Here is a 23,615-nt window from a genome sequence, read left to right on the forward strand (position 1 = left end):
TGAGGAATCGCTGTCTTTGCAGAAAGGTGAGTGCGCAAAGTTCTTCTACATTCATCAATCACCATTCCTGGTTTTGGGCTCTCCTCTCCACAAAAGCAAGCATCGCCTTTCAAAGAAATCTACTACTACACTTAAAAAACAAGATCGACTTGGTTGCTATTTACTTGTGGGACTTGCACAGGCGACGTTATCTCTGCTTATTTCTCTCTGCACACATGCTGCCCGGCCGGCTGTGTCTTCTGTTTTTGGAGGCAAGAGAGACTGCAGATGCTGGAATGTGGAACGGTATCCAAAACAAAAACACGCCACAAGCTGCCTGGTCGAGCAGCATCTGTGGTGGTGGAAGGTGGAAGTCGACGTTTCAGGTTGAGGTTGTGCTGGTGAATCAGAATGGGGAGGCAAATGGAACCGGGGGTGGGGGGGGTTGAGAGAGAGAGAGAGAGAGAGAGAGAGGGAGAGGAAGTTGGGTGGGGGTAGAGGGGGGAGGGAGTGTGTGGTGGGGGAGAGGGAATGGGAGGGGGTGGGGGGAGAGAGGGAGAAAGAGAGAGGGAGAGGAAGTGGGGTGGGGGTAGAGGGGGGAGACGGAGTGTGTGGTGGGGAGAGGGGGTGGGGGGGGGGGTTGAGAGAGAGAGAGAAAGGGAGAGGAAGTGGAGAGGGGGAGAGGGAGTGAGTGGTGGGGGAGAGGGAATGTGGTGGGGGAGAGGGAATGGGAGGGGGTGGGGGGAGAGAGGGAGAAAGAGAGAGGGGGGGAAGAGATGATCAAAGGGTGAAGAAAACTGAGGCATAAACTGTTGCAGAATGTGTGGTGTGGGAATTAATAGCGTAGGAAGGAACTGCAGATGCTGGTTTACACTGAAGATAGACGCCAAATGCTGGAGTAATCCAACAAGTCAGGCAGCATCTCTGGAGAAAAGGAATAGCTGATGTTTCGGGTTGAGACTCTACTTTGACCAGGAACGTCACCTACTGCTTTTCTCCAGAGTTGCTGCCTGACCTTCTGAGTTACTCCAGCATTTTGTGTTTTTCACAGGAGTCGCAGTTCGTTTAGCTTATTGTCACGTGTACCGAGGTACAGGAAAATGTTTTTTGTTGCTGTTGCGTGCTATCCAGTCAGTGGAATGACTGTTCACGATAGCAATCAAGCCGTCCTCAGTGTACAGTCACAGGGTAAAGAAATTAACTTTTAGATGCTGGAATCCTGAGCAAAACGCAAAGTGTTGGAGGATCATCGCGAGTCAGGCGGCATCTGTGGTAGTGTGGTGGGGGGGGGGGGGGGGTGGGGGCGGGGGGGGGGGGAGAGAATAAGACAGCCTTGTGTGTCTGGAACTTCCATCAGTATGAAGGGTCCTGATCCGAAATGGTGTCTGTCCATCCCCTCCACAGATGCTGACTGGCTTTGTGATTTTTCTCAAGAACGAAACTGGGGTCAGTTGAGTGTGGGACAGAGAGTTGTGAATCTGTGGAATCCTCTGCCTCAGAGGGTAGTGGAGGCCAATTCTATGAATACATTCAAGAGAGAGCTAGATAGAGCTCTTAAGGATAGCGGAGTCAGGGGGTATGGGGAGAAAGCAGGAACGGGGTACTGATTGAGATTGATCAGCCATGATCACATTGAATGGCGGTGCTGGCTCGAAGGGCCGAATGGCCTCCTCCTGCACCTATTGCCTATTGAGAAGTTTGGGGGTGTGGGTTACCTGAAACTTCAAAACGACCTGAAATGTAATGTACAGAGGGATCGTGGGGTCCAAATCTATAGGTCCCTGAAAGTAGCAACACAAGTAGATAGAGCGAAAGTGTATAGTATGCTTGCCTTCATTGGTGGAAGCTTTGAGTGTAAAAGTCAGGAGGTCATATTTCAGCTTTATGGGACTTTGGTTAGGCTGCGTCTGGAGTATTGCGTGACGTTTGGGTCAGCAGAAAGATGTGGAGGCTTTGGAAAGGGTGCTGTTCCTGAGCTGTACTGTTTTATGTTCATTGGCTTGCAAGCCACCCAAGTGGAATCCAAGATGAAGGTGGGCACAAAATGCTGGAGTAACTCAGCGGGACAGGCAGCATCGCCGGAGAGAAGGAATGGGTGACGTTTCGGTTCGAGACCCTTTCAGGACTATAAGGCAGGTAGGAAGGAACTGCAAATGGTGGTTTACACCGACGATAGACACAAAATGCTGGAGTAACTCAGCGGGACAGGCAGCATCGCCGGAGAGAAGGAATGGACGACGTTTTGGGACATAAGATGTCGTCGTTCCAATCTGCTTTCTGGTCTCTCTGTAGTGATGGCGAAGGCAGAGGATAGACCAGTTGACCTGTGAGCCGGATGGAGAGTTTAGACAGAAGCTCGGGATAGAGGGCACTTAACACAGAAACTAAGCTATAGCCAGAGACCCGGGTTCCACCCCAACCTCAGGGGCTGCCTGTATGTGGAGTTTGCATGTTCTTCCTATGACTGTGTGGATTTACTCTGGTTTTCCTGCCCGCCTGCCACGTGCCTGTCCTCTTGGCACAGCGGTAGAGTCGCTGCCTTACAGCACCAGAGGCGCGGGTTCGACCGTGACTACTAGTGCTGTCTGTACGGAGTTTGTACGTTCCCTCCGTGATCTGCGTGTGCTTTCTCTGAAATCTTCGGTTTCCTCCCACACTCCAAAGACGTACAGGTCTTGGAAGTTAATTGGCTTGTGTAAATATAAAAATTGTCCCCAGTGTGTGTAGGGTAGCATTAATGTGTGGGGATCGCTGGTCGAAGCAGACTCGGTGGGCCACAGGGCCTGTTTCTGCACTGTACCTCTAAACTAAACTAAACTCTAAGTTGGCTCTGGTGTGTAGGAATTGAAAGCGAAAGTACGATAATATGGAACTAGTGTGAACGGGCGATTGATGGTCGGCGTGGACTCGGTGAGCCAAAGGGCCTGTTTCCTTGCTTTATCTTTCAAACAATCAATATAATTTATATGCATGTCATCTAACTGCAGGCTTTATCATCTTATAATTCACCACCTCTTGTCACCACCTCTTCCTGAGCTGCAGGGAATACAGTCTCTGAATCCCTCTGGTCATCGCCATCTACATGTGTAGTCCTCAGAACAACTCCCAGTGTTACTGGAAACATTATTACATGGAGATATTAGATATTGGTACTGGTTTATTATTGTCACATGCACTGACATGCTATCCAAGCAAATCGTACCATAACCAAGCACATTCATATCGGGCAACTTGTAACCTAGCGGTATGAATATCTATATACTAAAACTCTCGTTTGTTTGTTTATTTGTGATCGAACTACAGCCAAACCGGCACACGATAGCTTGACAATTTTAGGCCCACCTTTCTCACTGTCATCGCTTTAATGATAAAGCAAGTAGTTTTATTGAAATCGGTGTTATATATTTAAAGTTATTCACATATTAAAGTTTAAATCTATCCTAGGGAGGGAGGGGGAGGGGGAGGGAGGGAGGGGGGAGGAAGGTGGATAAGGGGGGTTGAGGGGGATGGAGAGGGGGAAGTGGGGAGGGGAGGGAGGGGAGGGGGGGAGGAGAGGGTGCCGCACCAATGCAGGAGAGGTTTGGGCCCAACAGGTCCACTTGGTCTAGTTGATTTCTATAACTTGCATCCTCTTTCTCTCTGTACCTCCCCCACCCTAGTTGTCGTACTGGTTTCACCTAGTGTCATCCTGCTGAGTTTCACTGTTTGTATTACTCATCGTCTTCCCCACAACCAACAATGGACGATTGTGGACTCCACCTTTCTGTTGTCATCTTAGCTGGATTTGATCTGTAATTTTGCGTATCTTTCATTAATTAGTTCTATGCGCCTTTTCGTATCTCTTGGTTTCCCTCTCCCCTGACTCCCAGTCTGAAGAAGGGTCTCGACCCAAAACCTCGCCTATTCCTTCTCTCCAGAGTGGCTGCCTGTCCCGCCGAGTTACTCCAGCATTTTGTGTCCATCTTCGGTGTAAACCAGCATCTGCAGTTCCATCCTACACAATCATATTATAGTAGAAATAAAGAACTGCAGACGCTGTTTAATAAACAGAAGGACAAAGTGCTGGAGTAACTCAGCAGGTCAGGCAGCATCTCTGGAGAATGTGGATTGGTGACTTTTCGGGTTAGGACACTTTATATTGTAGGGCGGTGAACAAATCTGGAAATTCATGAGTACAAGAGGTAGTGCAGAAGAGAAAATAAACAGAATGAATATACAGCTACAGAGAAACTACAGAAAAAACTGCAACTGTTGCAATGAAGTTGATTGGAGGATTGAGATAACATGTCTGTGCAAGTGTGTGATTACAGTGGGTAAGAAGTTCTTGAATCTGAAGGTATGTTCTTTCAAGCTTCTGTATCTTCTACGGGATGGAAGAGTGGAGAAGAGAGAATGACCAATGTTTGTTCATTATGTTGGCTGCTTTCCCATGGCAGCGTGGTGCATAGATTGGGTAGATTGGGGAAGGTCATAAATTTGAGGAGCAGAATTAGAGTACCGGCCCGTCAAGTCTACTCCGCCATTCCATCATAGCTGATCTATCTTTTCTTCTCTACCCCGTCCTTCTCCCCATAACCCCTGACACCCGTACTAATCAAGAATCTGTCAAACTCCGCCTTAAACATTTCCATTGACTTGGCCTCCACAGCCTTCTGCAGCAATGAATTCCACAGATTCACCACCCTCTGACCGAAGAAATTCCTCCTCCTCCCTTCTCCAAAGGTACATCCTTTAATTCTGAGGCTATGGCCTCTGGTCCTGGACTTTCCCACTAGTGGAAACATCCTCCCCACATCCATTCTATCCAAGCCTCTCAATGGTAAGTTTCAATGAGGTCCCCCCCTCATCCTTCTAATCTCCAGCGAGTACAGGCCCAGTGCCGTCAAACACTCAAGGGAATAGTGAGAGGGAGGTGGAGAAAGGTTTGCATTGTGGACCAGGCCACATCACAAATCTCGGCAACAGTGAATGAGCGGATCTTTGGCAAAGATATTCTATTGTAGGCAAATCTGATTTGTCCCGAAGAACGAGAACTCTCTTCATATTGGAAATTGGAAGCTGTGGAAAACCCAAGAAAAGAGAGGTGGGGGCTTACTGGTAGTGGGGGTGAGTTGATGCATTAGCTTTCAAATGCAATGGGGTAGCGACTGAGGAAAATCAACTGTGCAGCAAAAAGTGTCACTGCAGAGAAAGTGCAGATTTTTTTTTAAAAGTGCAAGGGCGGCAATAAGGCAGGTTGGAGGGCCGGGACTGCACCTTGGCTTGTTCAACAGTCTGAGAGCAGAGGGGAAGAAGCTTTTCCTGAATCTGGTGGCACGTGCTTTTTGTATGTCCTGCCCGACCGGAGCGGGCGAGAAGAGGGAATGTGGGTGGTCCTTGATTATGTCGGCTGCTTTCCCGAGACAGCGTGCAGTGTACATGGAGTCGAGAGTGGGGAGTCTGATCAGTGTGATGGACTGGGCAATTTCTTGCGGTCTTGGGGCAGAGCGGTTCCCAAACCAAGCTGTGGTGCATCCCGCTAGGATGCTTTCCGCAGTGTGTCTGTAGAAATTGGTAAGAGTTGTTGGAGACATGCTAAACTTCCTCAGCCTTCTCAGGTAAAGGCGTTGGTGTGCTTTTGTGGTCATAGTGTCAGTGTGTTTGGACCAGGACAACTTTGTCGGTGATATTTTCGCCTTGCTGTTTAGTTAAGCAACCTTGCCCCACTTCGGTGACTTTTAAGGTGACTACAGGCGACTAGGCTAGTGTAAGAAAATTTCACATGCGGAAAATGAGCATAAAAATAGAGTACTCGGTTTAACTGAGCTTTGGTGCGTGTGAGGAGGGAGAAGGAGAGAAATGCATGGGGTGAGATGGAATTTATTCTTGGAGACGGGGGGGGGGGGGGGGGGAGGGGGTGACTGGGGTAGGTGAGTGTGGGAACTCGTAGTGAGGTGCAGGTGGGTCTGGAGAAAAAGGGAGAAGGCTGAGAGATGGAAGGGCAAGACGGAAGAGATAGTGGGCGGAATTAGTGCTGTTTAGTTTGTCATTGTCACGGGTCCCCGAGATACAGTGAAAAGCTTTAGTTTGTGTGCTATCCCGTCAGCAAAAAGACTATCCACGAATACAAGCAAGCCGTCTACAGTGTACAGATAACGGATGAAGGGCACAACGTTTTAGTTCAAAGATATGGGCGGCACGGTGGCGCAGCGGTAGAGTTGCTGCCTTACAGCGAATGCAGCGCCGGAGACCCGGGTTCCATCCCGACTACAGGTGCTGTGTGTACGGAGTTTGTACGTTCTCCCCGTGACCTGCGTGGGTTTTCTCCAAGATCTTCGGTTTCCTCTCACACTCCAAAAGTACAGGTTTGAAGGTTAATTGGCTTGGTACATGTAAAAAATGTCCCTAGTGGGTATAGGGTGGTGTTAATGTGCGGGGATCGCTGGTCGGCGCGGACCTGGTGGGCCGAAAGGGCCTGTTTCTGCGCTGTATGTCTAAACTAAACTAAACTAAACTGCAGATGCTGGTACAAATCGAAGGTATTTATTCACAAAATGCTGGAGTAACTCAGCAGGTCAGGCAGCATATCGGGAGAGAAGGAATGGGTAACGTTTCGGGTCGAGACCCTTCTTCAGACGGATGTCAGGGGGGCGGGACAAAGGAATGATATAGGTGGAGACAGGAAGATAGGGGGAGATCTGGGAAGGGGAAGGGGAAGAGAGGGACAGAGGAACTATCTAAAGTTGGAGAAGTCAATGTTCATACCACTGGGCTGCAAGCTGCCCGGGCGAAATATGAGGTGCTGTTCCTCCAGTTTCCGGTGGGCCTCACTATGGCACTGGAGGAGGCCCATGACAGAAAAGTCAGACTCTTGAACACTACCTCTCACTGATACAGCAACTATGATCATCCGTGGACTGTGCCTTTGGTAGCACCATGGAGTTTGGGTTTTGCACCATTATGGTTACCTTGTATTACAGTTATTAATAAACTTTATTTTTGATTATCATGTGTTTTGTGTTTACAAGATCATCAGACATAGGAGCAGAATTAAGCCATTCGGCCCTTCGAGTCTGCTCCACTATTCAATCATGGATGATCTGTTTTTCCCTCTAAGGGCGGTTACGGTGGTGCAGCGGTAGAGTTGCTGCCTTACAGCGAATACAGCGCCGGAGACCCGGGTTCCATACCGACTACGGGTGCTGCCTGTACGGAGTTTGTACGTTCTCCCCGTGACCTGCGTGGGTTTTCTTCGAGATCTTCGGTTTCCTCCCACACTCCAAAGGCGTACAGGTATGTAGGTTAATTGGCTTGGTAAATATAAAAATTGTCCCTAATGGGGATAGGATAATGTTAATGTGCGGGGATCGTTGGTCGGCGCGGACCCGGTGGGCCGAAAGGGCCTGTTTCAGCGCTGTATCTCCAAACTAAACTAAACTCCATTCTCCTGCCTTCTCCCCGTAACCTTTGACACCGTTGCTAATCAAGTACCTATCATTCCCAGCTTTAAAAATACCCATTGACTTGGCCTCCACAGCTGTCTGTGGCAATGAATTCCACAGATTCACCACCCTTTGGTTAAATAATTCCTCCTTATCGCCATTCTAAAGGTACATCCTTTTATTCTGAGGCGATGCTCTCTGGTCCTAGACTCTCCCACTAGTGGAAACATCCTCTCCACATCCACTCTAGGCCTAAGCTGCAGCAAGTAAAAATGTCATTGTTCCGTTGTTGGTACATCGGACAATGATACACTCCAGTGTTGTCCATGTTTGCAATGATACAAAGCTGGGCGGCAGCTTGAACTGACCCTTCAGCCCAACTGGGTCATGCCAACCAAGATGCCTCGTCTAAGCTAGTCCCTCATGGCCCAATGGCCAAGAAATCACACCAACGCCTCTACTTAAGAAGTTTAGCACGCTCGCAACAACCCTCACCAAAATCTACAGATGCGCCGTAGAACGCCTTTTATCGGGATGCGTCACAGCACAGTTTGTGAACGGCCCCTATCATAGACTGCAAGAAATTGCATTGAGTTGTGGACGCAGCCTCGACCATCACACAAACCAACCTCCCTTCCATTGTCTCCATCTGCACTTCACGCTGCCTCGGCAAGGCCAGCAGCATTAGGCAGGACGAGTCTCACCCCCGGTCACTCCCTTTTCTCCCATCTCCCATCAGGCAAGAGGTACAGGGCTCACTCAGTCACACCCTCTCCCCTTCCCTGTCCCCCCTCTACGAGGAATGGGCCCAACGGGTCCACTTGGTCTAGTGTCATTTAAAAGTATAAATGCTGCTGCCAATCTCCTATCCCCCCCATCCCGACCAAACTCAGATCCTGGGGGGACAGGGCTTTCTCCATCGCTGCTCCCACCCTATGGAACTCACTACCCCAAACCGTCAGAGACTCCTCCTCACTCACCACATTCAAAACATCACTGAAGTCTCACCTGTTCAGTACTGCCTTCAACCACTGAAGGTCACCTCACCTTCTGTCTCCTTTCTCTGTTCGTTTACTTATTTATCTATTTATTCACTTCCTTATGTTCTTTAAATCCCTGTAAAGCGTCTTTGAGTGTATGAAAAGCGCTATATAAATGTAATGCATTATTATTATTATTAATAATCACAGGGAAATCCCTGGGATGGCGGGACTGTCATATGAGGAAAGATTGGAAAGACTAGGCTTGTATTCACTGGCGTTTAGAAGGATGAGAGGGGATCTGATGAGAGGGAGTTTGAAAACGCATGCCTCTGGATTCGGGGACAGTTTTTTTTTCCCCCGAGCTGTTCTCGGGCAACTGAACCATCCTATCACCAACTAGAGAGCGGTTCTGACCTACAATCTACCTCACTGGAGACCCTTGGACGATCTTTAATTGGACTTTACTGGACTTTATCTTGCACTAAACGTTATTCCCTTTACCCTGTATCTGTACACAGTGGACGGCTCGATTGTAGTCTTTTTTTCTGACCGAATGGCACGCAAAAAAATCTTTTCATTTACTTTGGTACACGTGATAATAATAATAAACTAATCATATCCCTCGACACCAGAGATTCTCAACCTTTCTACCCTTGCGGAACCCTTGAAATAATTTTCATGTCTCAGGGAACCCCTACATAAAAATTATTATATATCTTTATTAATCTCTTTCTTTAACAACACACATAAAACAACACACACAAACTTTTCATAAATTAACAAAAACATACAAAAACACAAACATTTCATAAACCAATCAAAAATAATCATACTTAAATTTTTTAAATTCATAACATCCCTAAATGATGGGCAAAAATGACCAGTGTAAGAAAATAACTGCAGATGCTGGTACAAATCGATGGTATTTATTCACAAAATGCTGGAGTAACTCAGCAGGTCAGGCAGCATCTCAGGAGAGAAGGAATGGGTGACGTTTCGGGTCGAGACCCTTCTTCAGACTGTGGGCTAAAATGACTCAATAACATGTGTGAGTGAGTGAGGGGCTGTACCTGCACGCCAGGAAGCACAGACAGGACGGATGGAGACCGTGCATGCGTCTGTACGCGAGTGAGTCACGTGAGATGATACACAAATCTGTCACGTACAGCTCCTGTCCACTGACCACTAAAGGCCGTTTCCCACTGGCGCCGTATAGACGTGGCTAAATATATTCCATAGAAACATAGAAAATAGGTGCTGGAGGAGGCCATTCGGCCCTTTGAGCCATCACCGTCATTCATTGTGATCATGGCTGATCATCCACAATCAGTAACCTGAGCATGCCTTCTCCCCATATCTCTTGATTCCGCTAGCCCCTAGAGGTCTATCTAACTCTCTTTTAAATTCATTCAGTGAATTGGCCTCCACTGCCTTCTGTGGCAGAGAATTCCACAAATTCACAACTCTCTGGGTGAAAAAGTTTCTTCTCACAGTTTTAAGTGGCCTCCCCTTTAAACTTTGACTGTGGCCCCTGGTTCTGGACTCTCCCAACATTGGGAACATTTTTCCTGTATCTAGCTTGTCTAGTCCTTTTTATAATTTTATACATCTCTATAAGATCCCCCTCTCATCCTTCTAAACTCCAGTGAATACAAGCCCAGTCTTTCCAATCTTTCCTCATGTATGACAGTCCCTCCCAGGGATTTCCCTATGATTATTATACTTTTAAATGATACAAGACCAAGTGGACCCGTTGGGCCCATTCCTCGTAGAGGGGGGACAGGGAAGGGGAGAGGGTGTGACTGATTGAGCCCTGGACCCAAAGCCTCTCCTGTATTGGTGTAGCACCCTGACCCCCCCCACTCAATCCCCTTTATCCCCCCCTCCTTCCCCCACTGACCCACCTCCCTCCCCCCACCCCCACTCCCCTCCTCCCCACCCCCACTTCCCCCCACCCCCACTCTCTCCTCCCCACCCCCACTCTCCCCTCCTCCCCACCCCCACTTCCCCCCACCCCACCCTCTCCTCCCCACCCCCACTCTCCCCTCCTCCCCACCCCCACTCTCTCCTGTCCCCCTTCCCTCCACCCCCATTCTCTCTTCCCCGTCTCCCCACCCTCCCCGACCCCCTCCACTCCACCCTCCCTGACACCCTCCCCCCACCCTCCCCGACCCCACACCCTCCCCGACCACCTCCCCCCACCCCCACTCTCCCCCTCCTCCCCCCACCCCCTCTCTCCTTGTGATTGCAAGGGCGCAAGGCATGCAGCAGCTTTGGAACACGTTGGTGACAATAAACTAAACCAAGGTTGTGTTTTCCAGGGTGTGGATATTTCCTGGCTCAGAATGGGCAGCAGGAAGAGGAGGCACCAGGAAACATCATGCCTCGCCTCGAGTAAGAGCGCTCGTGGATCCGATGGGAGTGGATACCGCACCCGGATCTCTCCGGCATTGCTCTCCCTCCTCGACTCACTGGAGGAGCGGCTGCGGGCCCAGTCTCCGGTGTTGCTACTGCTGCGGGAAGAGCTGCCGGAGACGCTTGACGGCACGGAGCTGAGGCGCCCCGACGCGGAGCTCCTGTTCCGGGGCCTGAGGGCGGCGGCGGATGAGGCCCGGGGGGAAGAGGAGGTCCTCTCCCTCCTCCGGCCGCTGCTCGCCCCCGACTTTCTGCTGGGGACCCTGCTCCGCTTTGTGGCCGGGCTGGGCCAGGGCGATGGTGAGGCCGTGGGAGAGGTGGCTGCCCTCTTGCTGCGACTGACCCTGGCCTTCCCCCAGGCCGTTGGGCCCCTCGTCCACCTGCCGGCCGACTTGCTGTGGACCCGGCTGCACAGGCTGGGCCTCGAGCTTCCTTGGCCCACCAGGAAGCATCTGCACGACCTTAGGCGGGCCGTGGACAAAGCCTTCCCGCATGGCCAAGACTGGGCGAGGGAACTCACCTTCAGCGAGGAGAGGCCTAGGGATATCGTGGACCTCCCTGTGTTCCCCACCTCTGAGGAACTGCTGGGCTCTCCGGACCCCTGGCTGAGGCCCAATGTGGTGGATGGGGCCTACCATAGCAACCAGGCCTCCCATAGCAACCAGACTGACCTTGGCAACCGGGCCTACGAAAGCAACCATGCCTCCCATAGCAACCAGACTGACCTTGGCAACCGGGCCTACCATAGCAACCAGGCCTACCATAGCAACCAGGCCTACCATAGCAACCAGGCCTACCATAGCAACCGGGCCTACCTGGACACCCAGTTCCGCCTCCTGCGGGAGGACTTGGTGAAGCCCCTGAGGGAGAAGTTAGCTGCTTGCTTGGCTCTGGGCGCCCGCTCCCCCCAGCTGAACGGTGGGGCCAAGGTGTACAGGGACGTGCGGGTCCTCCACCCAGACTGCCAGCGGGAGGGAGTCGTCTACAAGGTCAGCTTTGACGCCGGGGTCTTTGGCCGGGGCCCTCCGCTTCCCGCCAAGCGCCTGGCCAAAGGCTCCATGGTGTGCCTGTGGGCGCCGCGCTGCCCGGAGGTGTTCTCCGCCCTGGTGGCCAAGCAGGACGAGAAGCAGCTGGTCGGGGGCCGCCTGTGGCTCCGCTTCGAGGGCGCGGCCCACCCCGGCCTCTCCCGCCACCTCTACGCGCATTCCTTCTCCATGGTGGAGTCGCCGGCTTGCCCGGAGGCTCACCGTCACATCCTGCGGGGCCTGCAGGAGGCCGACCCCGCCTGCCTCCCCTTCCAGCGCTACGTGGTGATGTGCAAGGGCCGTGTGCGGACGCCGAGATACCTCCAGACCCGAGGCACCAGCCTGGACATGCGGCCCCTCCTCAGGGCCGGGGCGGGGAATGAGGTGAGTCAGTGAACGGGGAACAGCACAGTAACGGGGCCTACTGCACAGCACAGCACCAGCCCCCTACTGCACATCACCGGCCCCCTACTGCACAGCACCGGCCGCCTACTGCACAGCACCGGCCCCCTATGGCACAGCACCGGCCCCTACTGCACAGCACAGCACTGGCCCCTACTGCACAGCACATCACTGGCCCCCTACTGCACAGCACCGGCCCCTACTGCACAGCACATCACTGGCCCCCTACTGCACAGCACTGGCCCCCTACTGCACAGCACCGGCCCCCTACTGCACATCACCGGCCCCCTACTGCACAGCACCGACCCCCTACTGCACAGCACAGCACTGGCCCCTACTGCACAGCACTGGGCCCCTACTGCACAGCACCGCCCCCTACTGCACAGCACAGCACCAGCCCCCTACTGCACAGCACCGGCCCCTACTGCACAGCACAGCACTGGCCCCTACTGCACAGCACAGCACTGGCCCCCTACTGCACAGCACCGGCCCCTACTGCACAGCACCGGCCCCCTACTGCACAGCACCGGCCCCCTATGGCACAGCACCGGCCCCTACTGCACAGCACAGCACTGGCCCCTACTGCACAGCACAGCACTGGCCCCCTACTGCACAGCACCGGCCCCCTACTGCACAGCACCGGCCCCCTATGGCACAGCACCGGCCCCTACTGCACAGCACAGCACTGGCCCCTACTGCACAGCACAGCACTGGGCCCCTACTGCACAGCAACAGAACAACACAGCACCGGCCCCCTACTGCACATTACCGGCCCCTACTGCACATCACCGGCCCCCTACTGCACATCACCGGCCCCTACTGCACAGCACTGGGCCCCTACTGCACAGCACTGGGCCCCTACTGCACGGCAACAGAACAACACAGCATTGGCCCCCTACTGCGCCAGGCCCCTTCTGCACAGCAACAGCACATCACCGGGCCCCCCTCCCCGCACGGCACAGGGCCCCCCGCACCGTAAGGCCCCCCTCCCCCGCACGGCACCAGGCCCCCCCTCCCCCGCACGGCACCAGGCCCCCTCTCCCACACGGCACCTGGCTCGCCCTCCCGGCATGGAGGCCCCTGCAAAAAGCCCACCCAGCACAGCACAACACGACACAGAACGTTTCTGGTTAACCCAGGACAGGATCCCCTGTTTGCCAACCATTTTAACTTCCCATTCCCACAACGACATGGGCCTCCTCCATCGCCAGAGGGAGGACACATGCATCCTGGGTGAACAGCACCTCAGGGTAGCTTACAACCCAATGGTATGAACATTGAATTCTCCAATTTTAAGTAACGTAGCAAAAAAAAACACTGCCTTTATTCTTCCCCCTTCGCCTCCCTGTGCCCCACCTGAATGTGCACCCATTTCTCACACAATCCCACTCTCCACCACCCCTCCCCCTTTTCCCTTCCCCAATCCCTGTTCCCTTCCACTTATGTACCACCTTTAGGTCCTTGTGATGTGGGAGGAAACCGGAGCACCCATCTAGCCAAAGAGAGAACGTGCAAACTCCACACAGACAGCACTCGAGTTCTGGCGCTGTGAGGCAGCAGCTCTACCCACTGCGCCATTCTCTCCACAGACGCTGTCTGACACACTGGGTTACTTCAGCACTTTGCATTTTTGTTGCTCAATATCCCATCACCTGCAGGTCCTTGTGTCATAGGTTCATAAATGACAGGAGCAGAATTAGGCCATTCTGCCCATCAAGTCTACTCCACCATTCAATCATGGCTGATCTATCTCTGCCTCTCACCCCATTCTCCTCCCTTCTCTCCATAACCCCTGACATCCGTACTAATCAAGAATCTATCTCTGCCTTAAAAATATCCACTGACTTGGCCTCCACAGCCAATTCCACAGAATCGCCGTCCTCAGACGAAAGAAATTCCTCCTCATCTTCTTTTTATTTAATTCTGTGGCTGTGACGTCTAGTCCTAGACTCTCCCACTAGTGGAAACATCCTCTCCACATCCACTATCCAAGCCTTTCAATATTCTGTATGTTTCAATGAGGTCCCCCCTCATTCCTCTAAACTCCAGCAAGTACAGGCCCAGTGCCGTCAAACGCTCATAGACAATAGGTGCAGGAGGAGGCCATTCGGCCCTTCGACCCAGCACCGCCATTCAATGTGATCATGGCTGATCATTTTCAATCAGTACCCCGTTCCTGCCTTCTCCCCATACCCCCTGACTCCGCTATCCTTAAGAGCTCTATCTAGCTCTCTTGAATGCATTCAGAGAATTGGCCTCCACTGCCTTCTGAGGCGGAGAATTCCACAGATTCACAACTCTCTGAATGAAAAAGTTTTTCCTCATCTCCGTTCTAAATGGCCTACCCCTTATTCTTAAACTGTGGCCCCTTGTTCTGGACTCCCCCAACATTGGGAACATGTTTCCTGCCTCTAACGTGTCCAACCGCTTAATAATCTTATGCGTTTCGATAAGATCTCCTCTCATCCTTCTAAATTCCAGTGTATGCAAGCCTAGTCGCTCCAGACTTTCAACATATGACAGTCCCGCCATTCCGGGAATTAACCTAGTAAAGCTACGCTGCACGAGCAAGAATATCCTTCCTCAAATTTGGAGACCAAAACTGCACACAGTACTCCAGGTGCGGTCTCACTAGGGCCCTGTACAACTGCAGAAGGACCTCTTTGCTCCTATACTCAACTCCTCTTGTTATGAAGGCAAACATTCCATTGGCTTTCTTCACTGCCTGCTGTGCCTGCATGCTTCCTTTCAGTGACTGATGCACTAGGACACCCAGATCTCGTTGTAAGTCCCCTGTTCCTAACCTTCCTGGGATCATTCTTGTAAACCTCCTCTGGTCCCTCTCCAGAGCCAACGCATCCTCGACTCTCCCGATAATGGAAACATCCTCTCCGCATCCACTCTATCCTGACCTTGTGTGTTCTCCCCCGTAGACGAGGGATGGTTCGGAGGAAGAAGCTGGCTCGATGCAGGAGCGGGGGACGGAGGGGGGTCGTGCCGGTGGGTCAGTGGAGCCCCAGGGGTCCGAGCAGAGTCAGACCGCCTGTCCCGAGAACACTGGGCCGGCGGAGGAATTCATCAGCATCGCCGATCAGGCAGCGGAGGAGGAGGGAGGCAGCGGGCAGGAGAGGGCCCAGCCCGGCGGGCATCCGGGACCGGAGGGGAGTCCGTCTGCCGAGACCAAGTACCTGGTCAACATCTTCAAACAAGACCTGCGGTCCCTGCCATGGTTGAGGCACTTCGACAAGTCACAGCTCAAGGCCATCCAGAAAGCCCTGAGCCGGGAGTTTGCACTAATCCAGGGGTCGCCCGGTACAGGTAGGTGGGGCTGGTGTGTTGGATATCAGTTTAGTTTAGAGATACAGCGCGGAAAAAGGCCCTTCGGCCCACCGAGTCCGCGCCGACCAGCGATCCCCGCACGTTAACACAATCCTACACCCACTTAGGGCAATTTTTACATTTACCAAGCCAATTAACCTACAAACCTGTACGTCTTTGGAGTGTGGGAGGAAACCGAAGATCTCGGAGAAAACCCACGCAGGTCACGGGGAGAACGTACAAACTCCGTACAGACAGCACCCGTAGTCGGGATCGAACCTGGGTCTCCGGCGTTGCATTCGCTGTAAGGCAGCAACTCTACCGTTGCGCCACCGTCCCTCCCTCACCGCCCCTCCCACAGCGCGGCCCTCCCTCACGCCTCTAGACTAGCCCAGTGGAAGTGTGCCTGCCCCGGTCTGTCGTAGGTGGATGGGGAGAGGGTGTGTTGAGCACCCAGGCAAGTGGTTGAGGGGTATCTAACCCAGGTTTGGAGGGAGGGGCTGGGTATGGTTGGGGGGAGGGTAAGGAGGGTGACCGCTGGATGAGGTGGGGAGGGGGTATACGGGAGGAGGGGAGGTCTCCAGGCTGAAGCTGTGATGTCCCAGGCAAGCCCTCCAGCTCCACAATGTTAGGCCGCAGAGCGACCGGAGATACGGTCCGGAGAACAATCGGGTCTTCGGCAAGGCAACATCGCGGAGCTCACAGTCTCCGGTTGAGACCGGTCGGGAGCTACAAGCCGCACGAGGTTCGACAAGCCCCGACCAGGGGTAGATCGCCCGGCGCGGGGGAGCTGAGATCCCCCCAGCTCCCCCCCCAATGCAGGAGCTTGATCGCCCCGACGAGGAAGGTCAACCACCGGCTACGGGAGTCACGATCGTCCCGTCAACGGAAGGTTCGATGCCCCGACCGCTGGAGGACAAAGAAGGGAGCGATTGAACTTTTCTTCGCCTTCCATCACAGTGGGGAATGTGGAGGAGTCACTGTGGTGGATGTTCATGTTAAAATGTATTTTGTGTGTCCTGTTGCTTTTTATTGTTGTGACTGTATGGCAAATGACGTTCCTCGTATGTTGCAAAACATACTTTGCTAATAAAGTATTATTGTGACTGTGTTGCTGCAGGGAGGACCTTTGTTGGGCTGAAACTGGTGGAGCTGCTGCTACATAATGAGGCGCCTGTGGCAGAGGGGAGAGGGGTGTGGACAGGTCAGTCCCATCCTGGTGGTCTGCAACACCAACAGCGCCCTGGACCTCTTCCTGGAAGGTGAGACACTCGTCCCCCCTCTGTTTGCAAACGTGGGGGGGGCGGGGGTAAATGTGTGTGCAGTTTCCTCATGCACCCCCGGATTGCCCTCCACTTTTGGGGTCCCCCCCCCGTGGTGCCGCCCCACCCTCCCACAGCGCGGTGGTCCCTCAACCCCCCCTCCTCCCCACAATGCAGCGCTCCCTCACCGCCCCTCCCACAATGCAGCGCTCCCTCACCGCCCCTCCCACAATGCAGCGCTCCCTCACCGCCCCTCCCACAATGCACTGCTCCCTCACCGCCCCTCCCACAATGCAGCGCTCCCTCACCGCCCCTCCCACAGTGCGGCGCTCCCTCACCGCCCCTCCCACAGTGCGGCGCTCCCTCACCGCCCCTCCCACAATGCAGTGCAGTGCTCCCTCACCGCCCCTCCCACAGCACGGCGCTCCCTCACCCCCCCCCCCCACAGCGTGGCGCTCCTCACCGCCCCTCCCACAGCGCAGCGCTCCCTCAGTAGCAGCCCTCATTGATCGGAGGAGGAGCTGTACTTTGCACCGGGGGAGGGGCGGTACCGAGGGAGCACCCCCTAAAAAATGTTTCTACACGAAAAGACGAAAGATGTGAGGCAAAAGATAAAAGAGGTGAAAATTGTGAAGCCGGAGGAAGGAAGATAGGGGGAGGAGGGGAGAAATTGGTGCACAGGGAAGAGTGGGGGGGGGGGGGGGGGGGGGGTGGGTGGGTGGAGAGGGTGAGGAGAAGGAAGGTTTGGAGAAAGTTGGAGAACTCAATGTTTATAGGGTTGGGTTGTAAGCTACCCAAGCGGAATATGAGGTGTTGTTTTCCAGTTTGCGTGTGGCCTCACTCTGGCAGTGGAGGAGGCCCAGGACAGGCTGGTCAGCATGGGAAGGGGAGTTTAGATTTTAGATTTAGATTTTTTTTAGATTTTTTTAGATTTAGAGATACAGCGCGGAAACAGGCCCTTCGGCCCACCGGGTCCGGGCCGCCCAGCGATCCCCGCACATTAACACTATCCTACACCCACTAGGGACAATTTCTTTACATTTACCCAGTCAATTAACCTACATACCTGTACGTCTTTGGAGTGTGGGAGGAAACCGAAGATCTCGGCGAAAACCCACGCAGGTCACGGGGAGAACGTACAAACTCCGTACAGACGGCGCCCGTAGTCAGGATCGAACCTGGGTCTCCAGCGCTGCATTCGCTGTAAGGCAGCAACTCTACCGCTGCGCCACCGTGCCACCCTTAAATAGTTAGCAACTGTGGAGATCCTGCCCTGGGTTAATCAGGAACTGTCCGCGAATAGGTCTCGGAGAATCTCACACAGATACCATAGTCAGACACACCCGCCCTCCTTGTAAGTATAGGAAGGAACTGCAGATGCTGGTTTACACCGAAGATAAGACACAAAATGCTGGAGTCACTCAGCGGGACAGGCAGCATCTCTGGAGGGAAGGAATGGGTGACGTTTCGGGGCGAAGGATCTCGACCGGAGACATCACCCATTCCTTCTCTCCAGGAATGCTGCCTGTCCCGCTGAGTGACTCCAGCACTTTGCGTCTATCTTCGCCCTCCTTGTAAGCCTGCTCGAAAATAAAATGCAGTCACATCAGGCAGGCAGCGTTCTCTTGTGCTGACTGTCCGTGATTGACTCTGTCAGGGCTCCTCGAGGCGGACTGCTCCAACATTGTGCGCATTGGGGTTTTTGCAAAAAACCGGAGGCTGCACAACTTCACCCTGGAGAGCATTCGCATGGCGAGACTGCAGGGGATGCTGACTCCAGTGCAGAGGCGCCGATTCAAAGAGGTAGGCCTGACCCTCACCTTGAGATGTTGGGGGACTCGGTAGCCATTCCCTCGTCACAAACAGCAGCTTCTCACCGGTCCTTGTCACCCTTGTTCTCCCTCACGCCGACTCCCATTCCCATGCTCTCCACCCAAGCTTCAGGCTTAGGCAATTATTCCCCTTCCCCAGCTAGCCTCTCCTGCGGGGTTCCACAAGGCTCCATCCTAGGCCCCATTCTCTTCTCTCTGTACACGCTCCCCCTCGGCCAAATCATTCAAAAGGCACGGCATTTCTTTCCACTGCTATGCGGATGACACACAGCTTTATCTCCCCCTGAAACCCAACAAACGGGCAAATTTAATCAGCCTCATGCACTGCCTTGAGGACATAAAATGTTGGATGGCACAGAACTTCCTTCAACTAAACGAGAGCAAGTCTGAGGTCATCCTATTCCCCCCCGACTCCATCAAAACGATAACAGGCAGCCTTGGAAGCCTATCCTCCCTAGTCAAACCGCATGACAAAAACCTTGGCGTGATATTTGACTCTGCATTAAAGTTTGACAAGCAAGTCAATGCTGTGGTAAAAGCCAGCTTCTTCCAGCTTCGTACCATAGCTAAAATCAAACCATTCCTCCAATTTGACGACATTGAAAAAATCACTGCAACTCCCTATACACAGCTTCTTCCAGCTTCGTACCATAGCTAAAATCAAACCATTCCTCCAATTTGACGACATTGAAAAAATCACTGCAACTCCCTATACACTGGGAACAGCCAATCATCCCCTGTCCCGCCTGCAATTGGTCCAAAACGCCGCAGCGAGACTCCTGACGGGTACCCGTTAAAAGGGACCACATCACCCCGATTCTGGCCTCTCTCCACTGGCTCCCAGTACAGTACAGAATCAACTTCAAGCTCCTCCTATTCACATACAAAGCCCAAAACGGGCTTCCCCCCCCCCCCCCCCATATCAAAAATCTTCTAACCCACCACTCTATCTCCAGGTCCCTCAGGTCGGCCGACTTGGGGCTGCAGTCTCTTGTATCTACAGTGTTACAGCTATGGGGAGTGTTGGGGTCACAGTCATGAATTAGAGTTGGGGTCATACAGCATGGGGAAAGGCCCTTCGTCCCAAAGTGTCTGTGCTGACCGAGCAGCTTGCCTGAGCCTGCGTCTGGCCCGTATCCTTCTGGCCGTTTCCTCTCCGTGTACCGAACCTTCCCCTCGGATTGCTGACCCTCCCCCCCTCCCCTCCCCATCCCCCTCTTGACCGATGCCTCCTCTTCCAGATCAAAGAGAAGATAGAGAAGGCCAAAGCTGACATCCTGGACTGCTCCAAGATCCTGGAGATGCTGCCGCTGGGAATCCTCCACGAGAAGGAACTGGCCCCGGAAATGCAGGCTGACGTGTGCAATCTGGGCCTGAGCTCGGTAAATGGGGCTGCTGGGGTTCCCCACCCACCCACGAAGGGGAGACGGTGGGGGAGGGGAGGGGAGCAGAGATGGGTCACACCAGGGCGGAGGCTGGTCTCGGGGTGGGACTGGGGCAGGATATCCCAATGAAGGGATATGGAGGGATGATAAGCAGGAACGGGGGACTGATTGTGGATGATCAGCCATGATCACGTTGAATGGCGGTGCTGGCTCGAAGGCCGAATTTGGGGCCCATATCTGAGGAAGGACCGTGCTGGTTCTGCAGAGGGTCCCCCCCCTCCATGTGTCGTTCTCTCTCTCTCTCTCTCTCTCTCTCTCTCTCTCTCTCTCTCTCTCTCCCTCTCTCTCTCTCTCTCTCTCTCTCTCTCCTCTCTCCTCCCTCCCTCCCTCCCTCCCTCCCTCCCTCCCTCTCTCCCTCTCTCTCCCTCTCTCTCCCTCTCTCTCCCTCTCTCTCCCTCTCTCTCCCTCTCTCTCCCCTCTCTCTCCCTCTCTCTCCCTCTCTCTCCCTCTCTCTCTCTCTCTTCTCTCTCTCTCTCTCTCTCTCTCTCTCTCTCTCTCTCTCTCTCTCCCTCTCTCTATCTCGCTCTATATCTCGCCCTCGTCCTCTCTGTCTGTCAATTCAATTTTCAATTTAAAATACTTTATTGGCATGATAAGATACATCATTATATTGCCAAAGTATAGTCTGTGTACTTATAAGTTTGTCTCTCTCGTCCTCTCTGTCTGTCTCGCGCCCTCTATTCCTCGCCTCGTTCTCTCTCCCTTGCCCATGTTCGGGGATGGGCCGGGTGGTATTGGGGGTGTGCTGGGGGTCCGCGTGCATGGACTAACGACGCTCATCGCCTCCCCTTCCTTGTGGCAGATCCCGCTGTGGGAGCGGGAGAGCGGGATCATCCTGGAGTGGCTGGAGATCCCGCAGCACCTCTGGGAGGGGACAGATGGCGACACTGTGGAGCAGACCGGGGGCAGGCCGGTACCGAGCACACCCGATACTTCACCCACGAGCAGCGTCAGCAGGCAAGTCCCCCCCCCGCACACCCTTCCCCAATCCCCCACAAACAGCTCGCTCAAAGAGCGCTGGGAAATCTCAGCGGGTCAGGCAGCGTCTCCAGAGGACACGGGCAGGCCACGATTCTGGTCGTGACCCTTCCTATCATTTACCCTGAGGGGTAATGAAATCTGTAAATCTCTGTCTAAGACTTCTGCGGTGGTTGCTCAGTGATTCAAGAGAGAGTTAGATTTAGCTCTTGGAGCTAGCCGAATCAAGGGATACGGGGAGAAAAAGCAGGAACAGGGAACCGATTTTGGATGATCAGCCATGATCACATTGAATGGCGGTGCAGGCTCGAAGGGCCGAATGGACTACTCCTGCACCCATTGTCTATGTTTCTATGTCAGACTGATTGTGAGGGCAGAGTGGGTATGAAAGCTGGAGACGAGGAGGGAGCAGGACTGAGCACGGCCTCTAATCGGCAAACGCAGGAGGGGGGGGGGGTATTAGACAGGCAAACTGTTGGATGAAAGTCAGAGATGGAAAGATGGGTGTGAGCCCAAAAAGGATAAAGATACATAGAAAATAGGTGCAGGAGGAGGCCATTTGGCCCTTCGAGCCAGCACCGCCATTCATTGTGATCATGGCTAATCATCCACAATCAGTAACCCGTGCCTGCCTTCTCCCCATATCCCTTGACTCCACTAGCCCAAGAGCTCTATCTAATTCTCTTTTAAATTCATCCAGAGAATTGGCCTCCACTGCCCTCTGTGGCAGAGAATTCCACAAATTCACAACTCTCTGGGTGGAAAAGGTTTTTTTTCTCACCTCAGTTTTAAATGGCCTCCCCTTTATTCTTAGACTGTGGCCCCCTGGTTCTGGACCCCCCCCCCCCCAACATTGGGAACATTTTTCCTGCATCTAGCTTGACCAGTCCTTTTATAATTTTATACGTCTCTATAAGGTCCCCCTCTCATCCTTCTAAACTCCAGTGAATACAAGCCCAGTAAGAGTTACAAATTGTGAAACTGAGGGTCGGATAGCTGTGGATTGAATAGCCCATTGGAAGGGTAGCAGGGTGAGGGTGAGGGGGGAGGTGGAGGGGGAGTAGGAATGGGGGGGGGGAAGGGAGAAACTGGTGCAAGGACAGTCAAGGTTCGGAGGGGAGGAGGAAAAGAGGGGGGAAAGGGGAGAGGGCTGATTGTGGATAAACACAAAAAGCAGGAGTAACTCAGTGGGTCAGGCAGCATCCCTGGAGAGAAGGAATGGGTGACGTTTCGGGTCGAGACCCTTCTTCAGACTGGAGTCAGGGGAAAGGGAAACGAGAGAGAGAGAGATATAGAGAGATATAGAATGAATAAATGAAAGATTTGCAGGAAAGTAACGATGGTAAAGGAAACGGGTCATTGTTAGCTATTTGCTGGGGTCAAGGAAAGAATGTTCACGTCGCGACCCCGGTTTCCACCAATCTTTCCACCACTACTCACAAGAGGCCATTGTGTGCAGATGCCGACCAGAAACGTCACCCATTCCTTCTCTCCCGAGATGCTGCCTTGTCCCGCTGAGTTACCCCAGCATTTTGTGTCGATTTTAGAGGAGAACAAGTACATAGATTCCTGAACGGGGCGTGGCAGGCAGTGATGGTGGTGAAGAAGGCTTTTGGCACACTGGCATTTGGACACCATGCTAGGATTGAACAAGATGTTGGTGAGGCGTATTTGGAGTATTGTTGTCAGTTTTGTGCTTGGAAAGATGCCATTAAACTGGAAGAGAGCAGAGACGATTTTGTATAGGATGTTGCCAGGACCCAATGGCCTAATCTATCAGGCATGTGAATTTTCCGCAGGTTTCCGCGTTTTTAAAATCCATTTTCCGCGCTTTTTGCATGGTTTCCGCGTTTTTCACTTTGCCAAGTAAACGGAGAAATCGGATCGAAAAAAAAAATAAACGATGTACAGACTTGTAATGAACACTAGGGTTCCGCTAGAGGTCGCTAGGGGTTCAGCGAAAAATCCCCCCCGCGCCCTGGAAGTCTCCTCGAAAAAGGTGGCACCTAGGCTGGGCAAGGCAGCCAATCTCGACCTCATTGGGACTTCCACGGCCGATCGATCTGTGGGTTGAATTTGCAACCTGCGGCCGGGGGCTCTGGAACTCCAGCCCAGCTGGAGCCAGCACATCTATCCCCATTGCCGACTTCCTTGGCATGCTGGATAAACCAGCAAAGCTCTGGAACCAAGAGTGCCAGAAAATCAGTGGTGGAACTGTAACGAGTAAATATTAAATTTAAGTGCAAGGTTATATAACTAAATTAATTAAGACAGGGTTAAAATATAAAACACAGCAGAAAAGCCAATTACCACCTTTTTGGGCTGATTATCAATTAATGTGCGCATTTACTTCAATGTTATTAGTGTACAGTGACGTATATTCACATTAATTGTAATGACCGTTTTTACTTTGAAATGCACCTAAGAGAGGCTTGAAACTGGTCATTTTGTGTGTAAAGTTTCAAAAGGTTTCCGATTTTTTGACCTCCGTTGTACACCTCACGCAAACGCTCGGCTCATTTCCTCCTTTTTTTTTAATCTCACTCACATGTCTG

General features: G+C 52.9%; 2 protein-coding genes across 2 annotated transcripts in view; both read left to right on the plus strand.

The window, feature by feature from the left end:
* On the plus strand, positions 1–21,013 carry LOC144610815 (NFX1-type zinc finger-containing protein 1-like). The gene is made up of 8 exons (XM_078429741.1): positions 1–26; positions 7,076–7,251; positions 10,705–12,207; positions 15,159–15,543; positions 16,664–16,805; positions 18,463–18,608; positions 19,879–20,019; positions 20,885–21,013. The coding sequence occupies exons 3-7, from the start codon at positions 10,729–10,731 to the stop codon at positions 19,908–19,910; spliced, it is 2,184 nt and encodes a 727-aa protein (XP_078285867.1). The 5' UTR covers positions 1–26; positions 7,076–7,251; positions 10,705–10,728; the 3' UTR covers positions 19,911–20,019; positions 20,885–21,013.
* The window catches only part of LOC144607306 (NFX1-type zinc finger-containing protein 1-like), a 25,914-nt gene continuing 22,237 nt past the window's right edge, over positions 19,939–23,615 (plus strand). The window contains exons 1-2 of the mRNA XM_078424055.1: positions 19,939–20,019; positions 20,885–21,039. Coding sequence (XP_078280181.1) covers positions 19,939–20,019; positions 20,885–21,039 — 236 coding nt within the window. The remainder of the gene's footprint in view (positions 20,020–20,884; positions 21,040–23,615) is intronic.

Source organism: Rhinoraja longicauda, chromosome 2 (assembly GCF_053455715.1).
Source record: "Rhinoraja longicauda isolate Sanriku21f chromosome 2, sRhiLon1.1, whole genome shotgun sequence".
NCBI lineage: Eukaryota > Metazoa > Chordata > Chondrichthyes > Rajiformes > Arhynchobatidae > Rhinoraja > Rhinoraja longicauda.

Excerpts from the sequence above, each read along its gene's own strand:
- LOC144610815 (XM_078429741.1), top strand. The coding sequence starts at position 10,729 with ATGGGCAGCAGGAAGAGGAGGCACCAGGAAACATCATGCCTCGCCTCG. Across the intron at positions 12,208-15,158 it reads GGGCCGGGGCGGGGAATGAG|ACGAGGGATGGTTCGGAGGA; the intron begins GTGAGTCAGTGA and ends TCTCCCCCGTAG. Across the intron at positions 18,609-19,878 it reads AGAGGCGCCGATTCAAAGAG|ATCAAAGAGAAGATAGAGAA; the intron begins GTAGGCCTGACC and ends CTCCTCTTCCAG.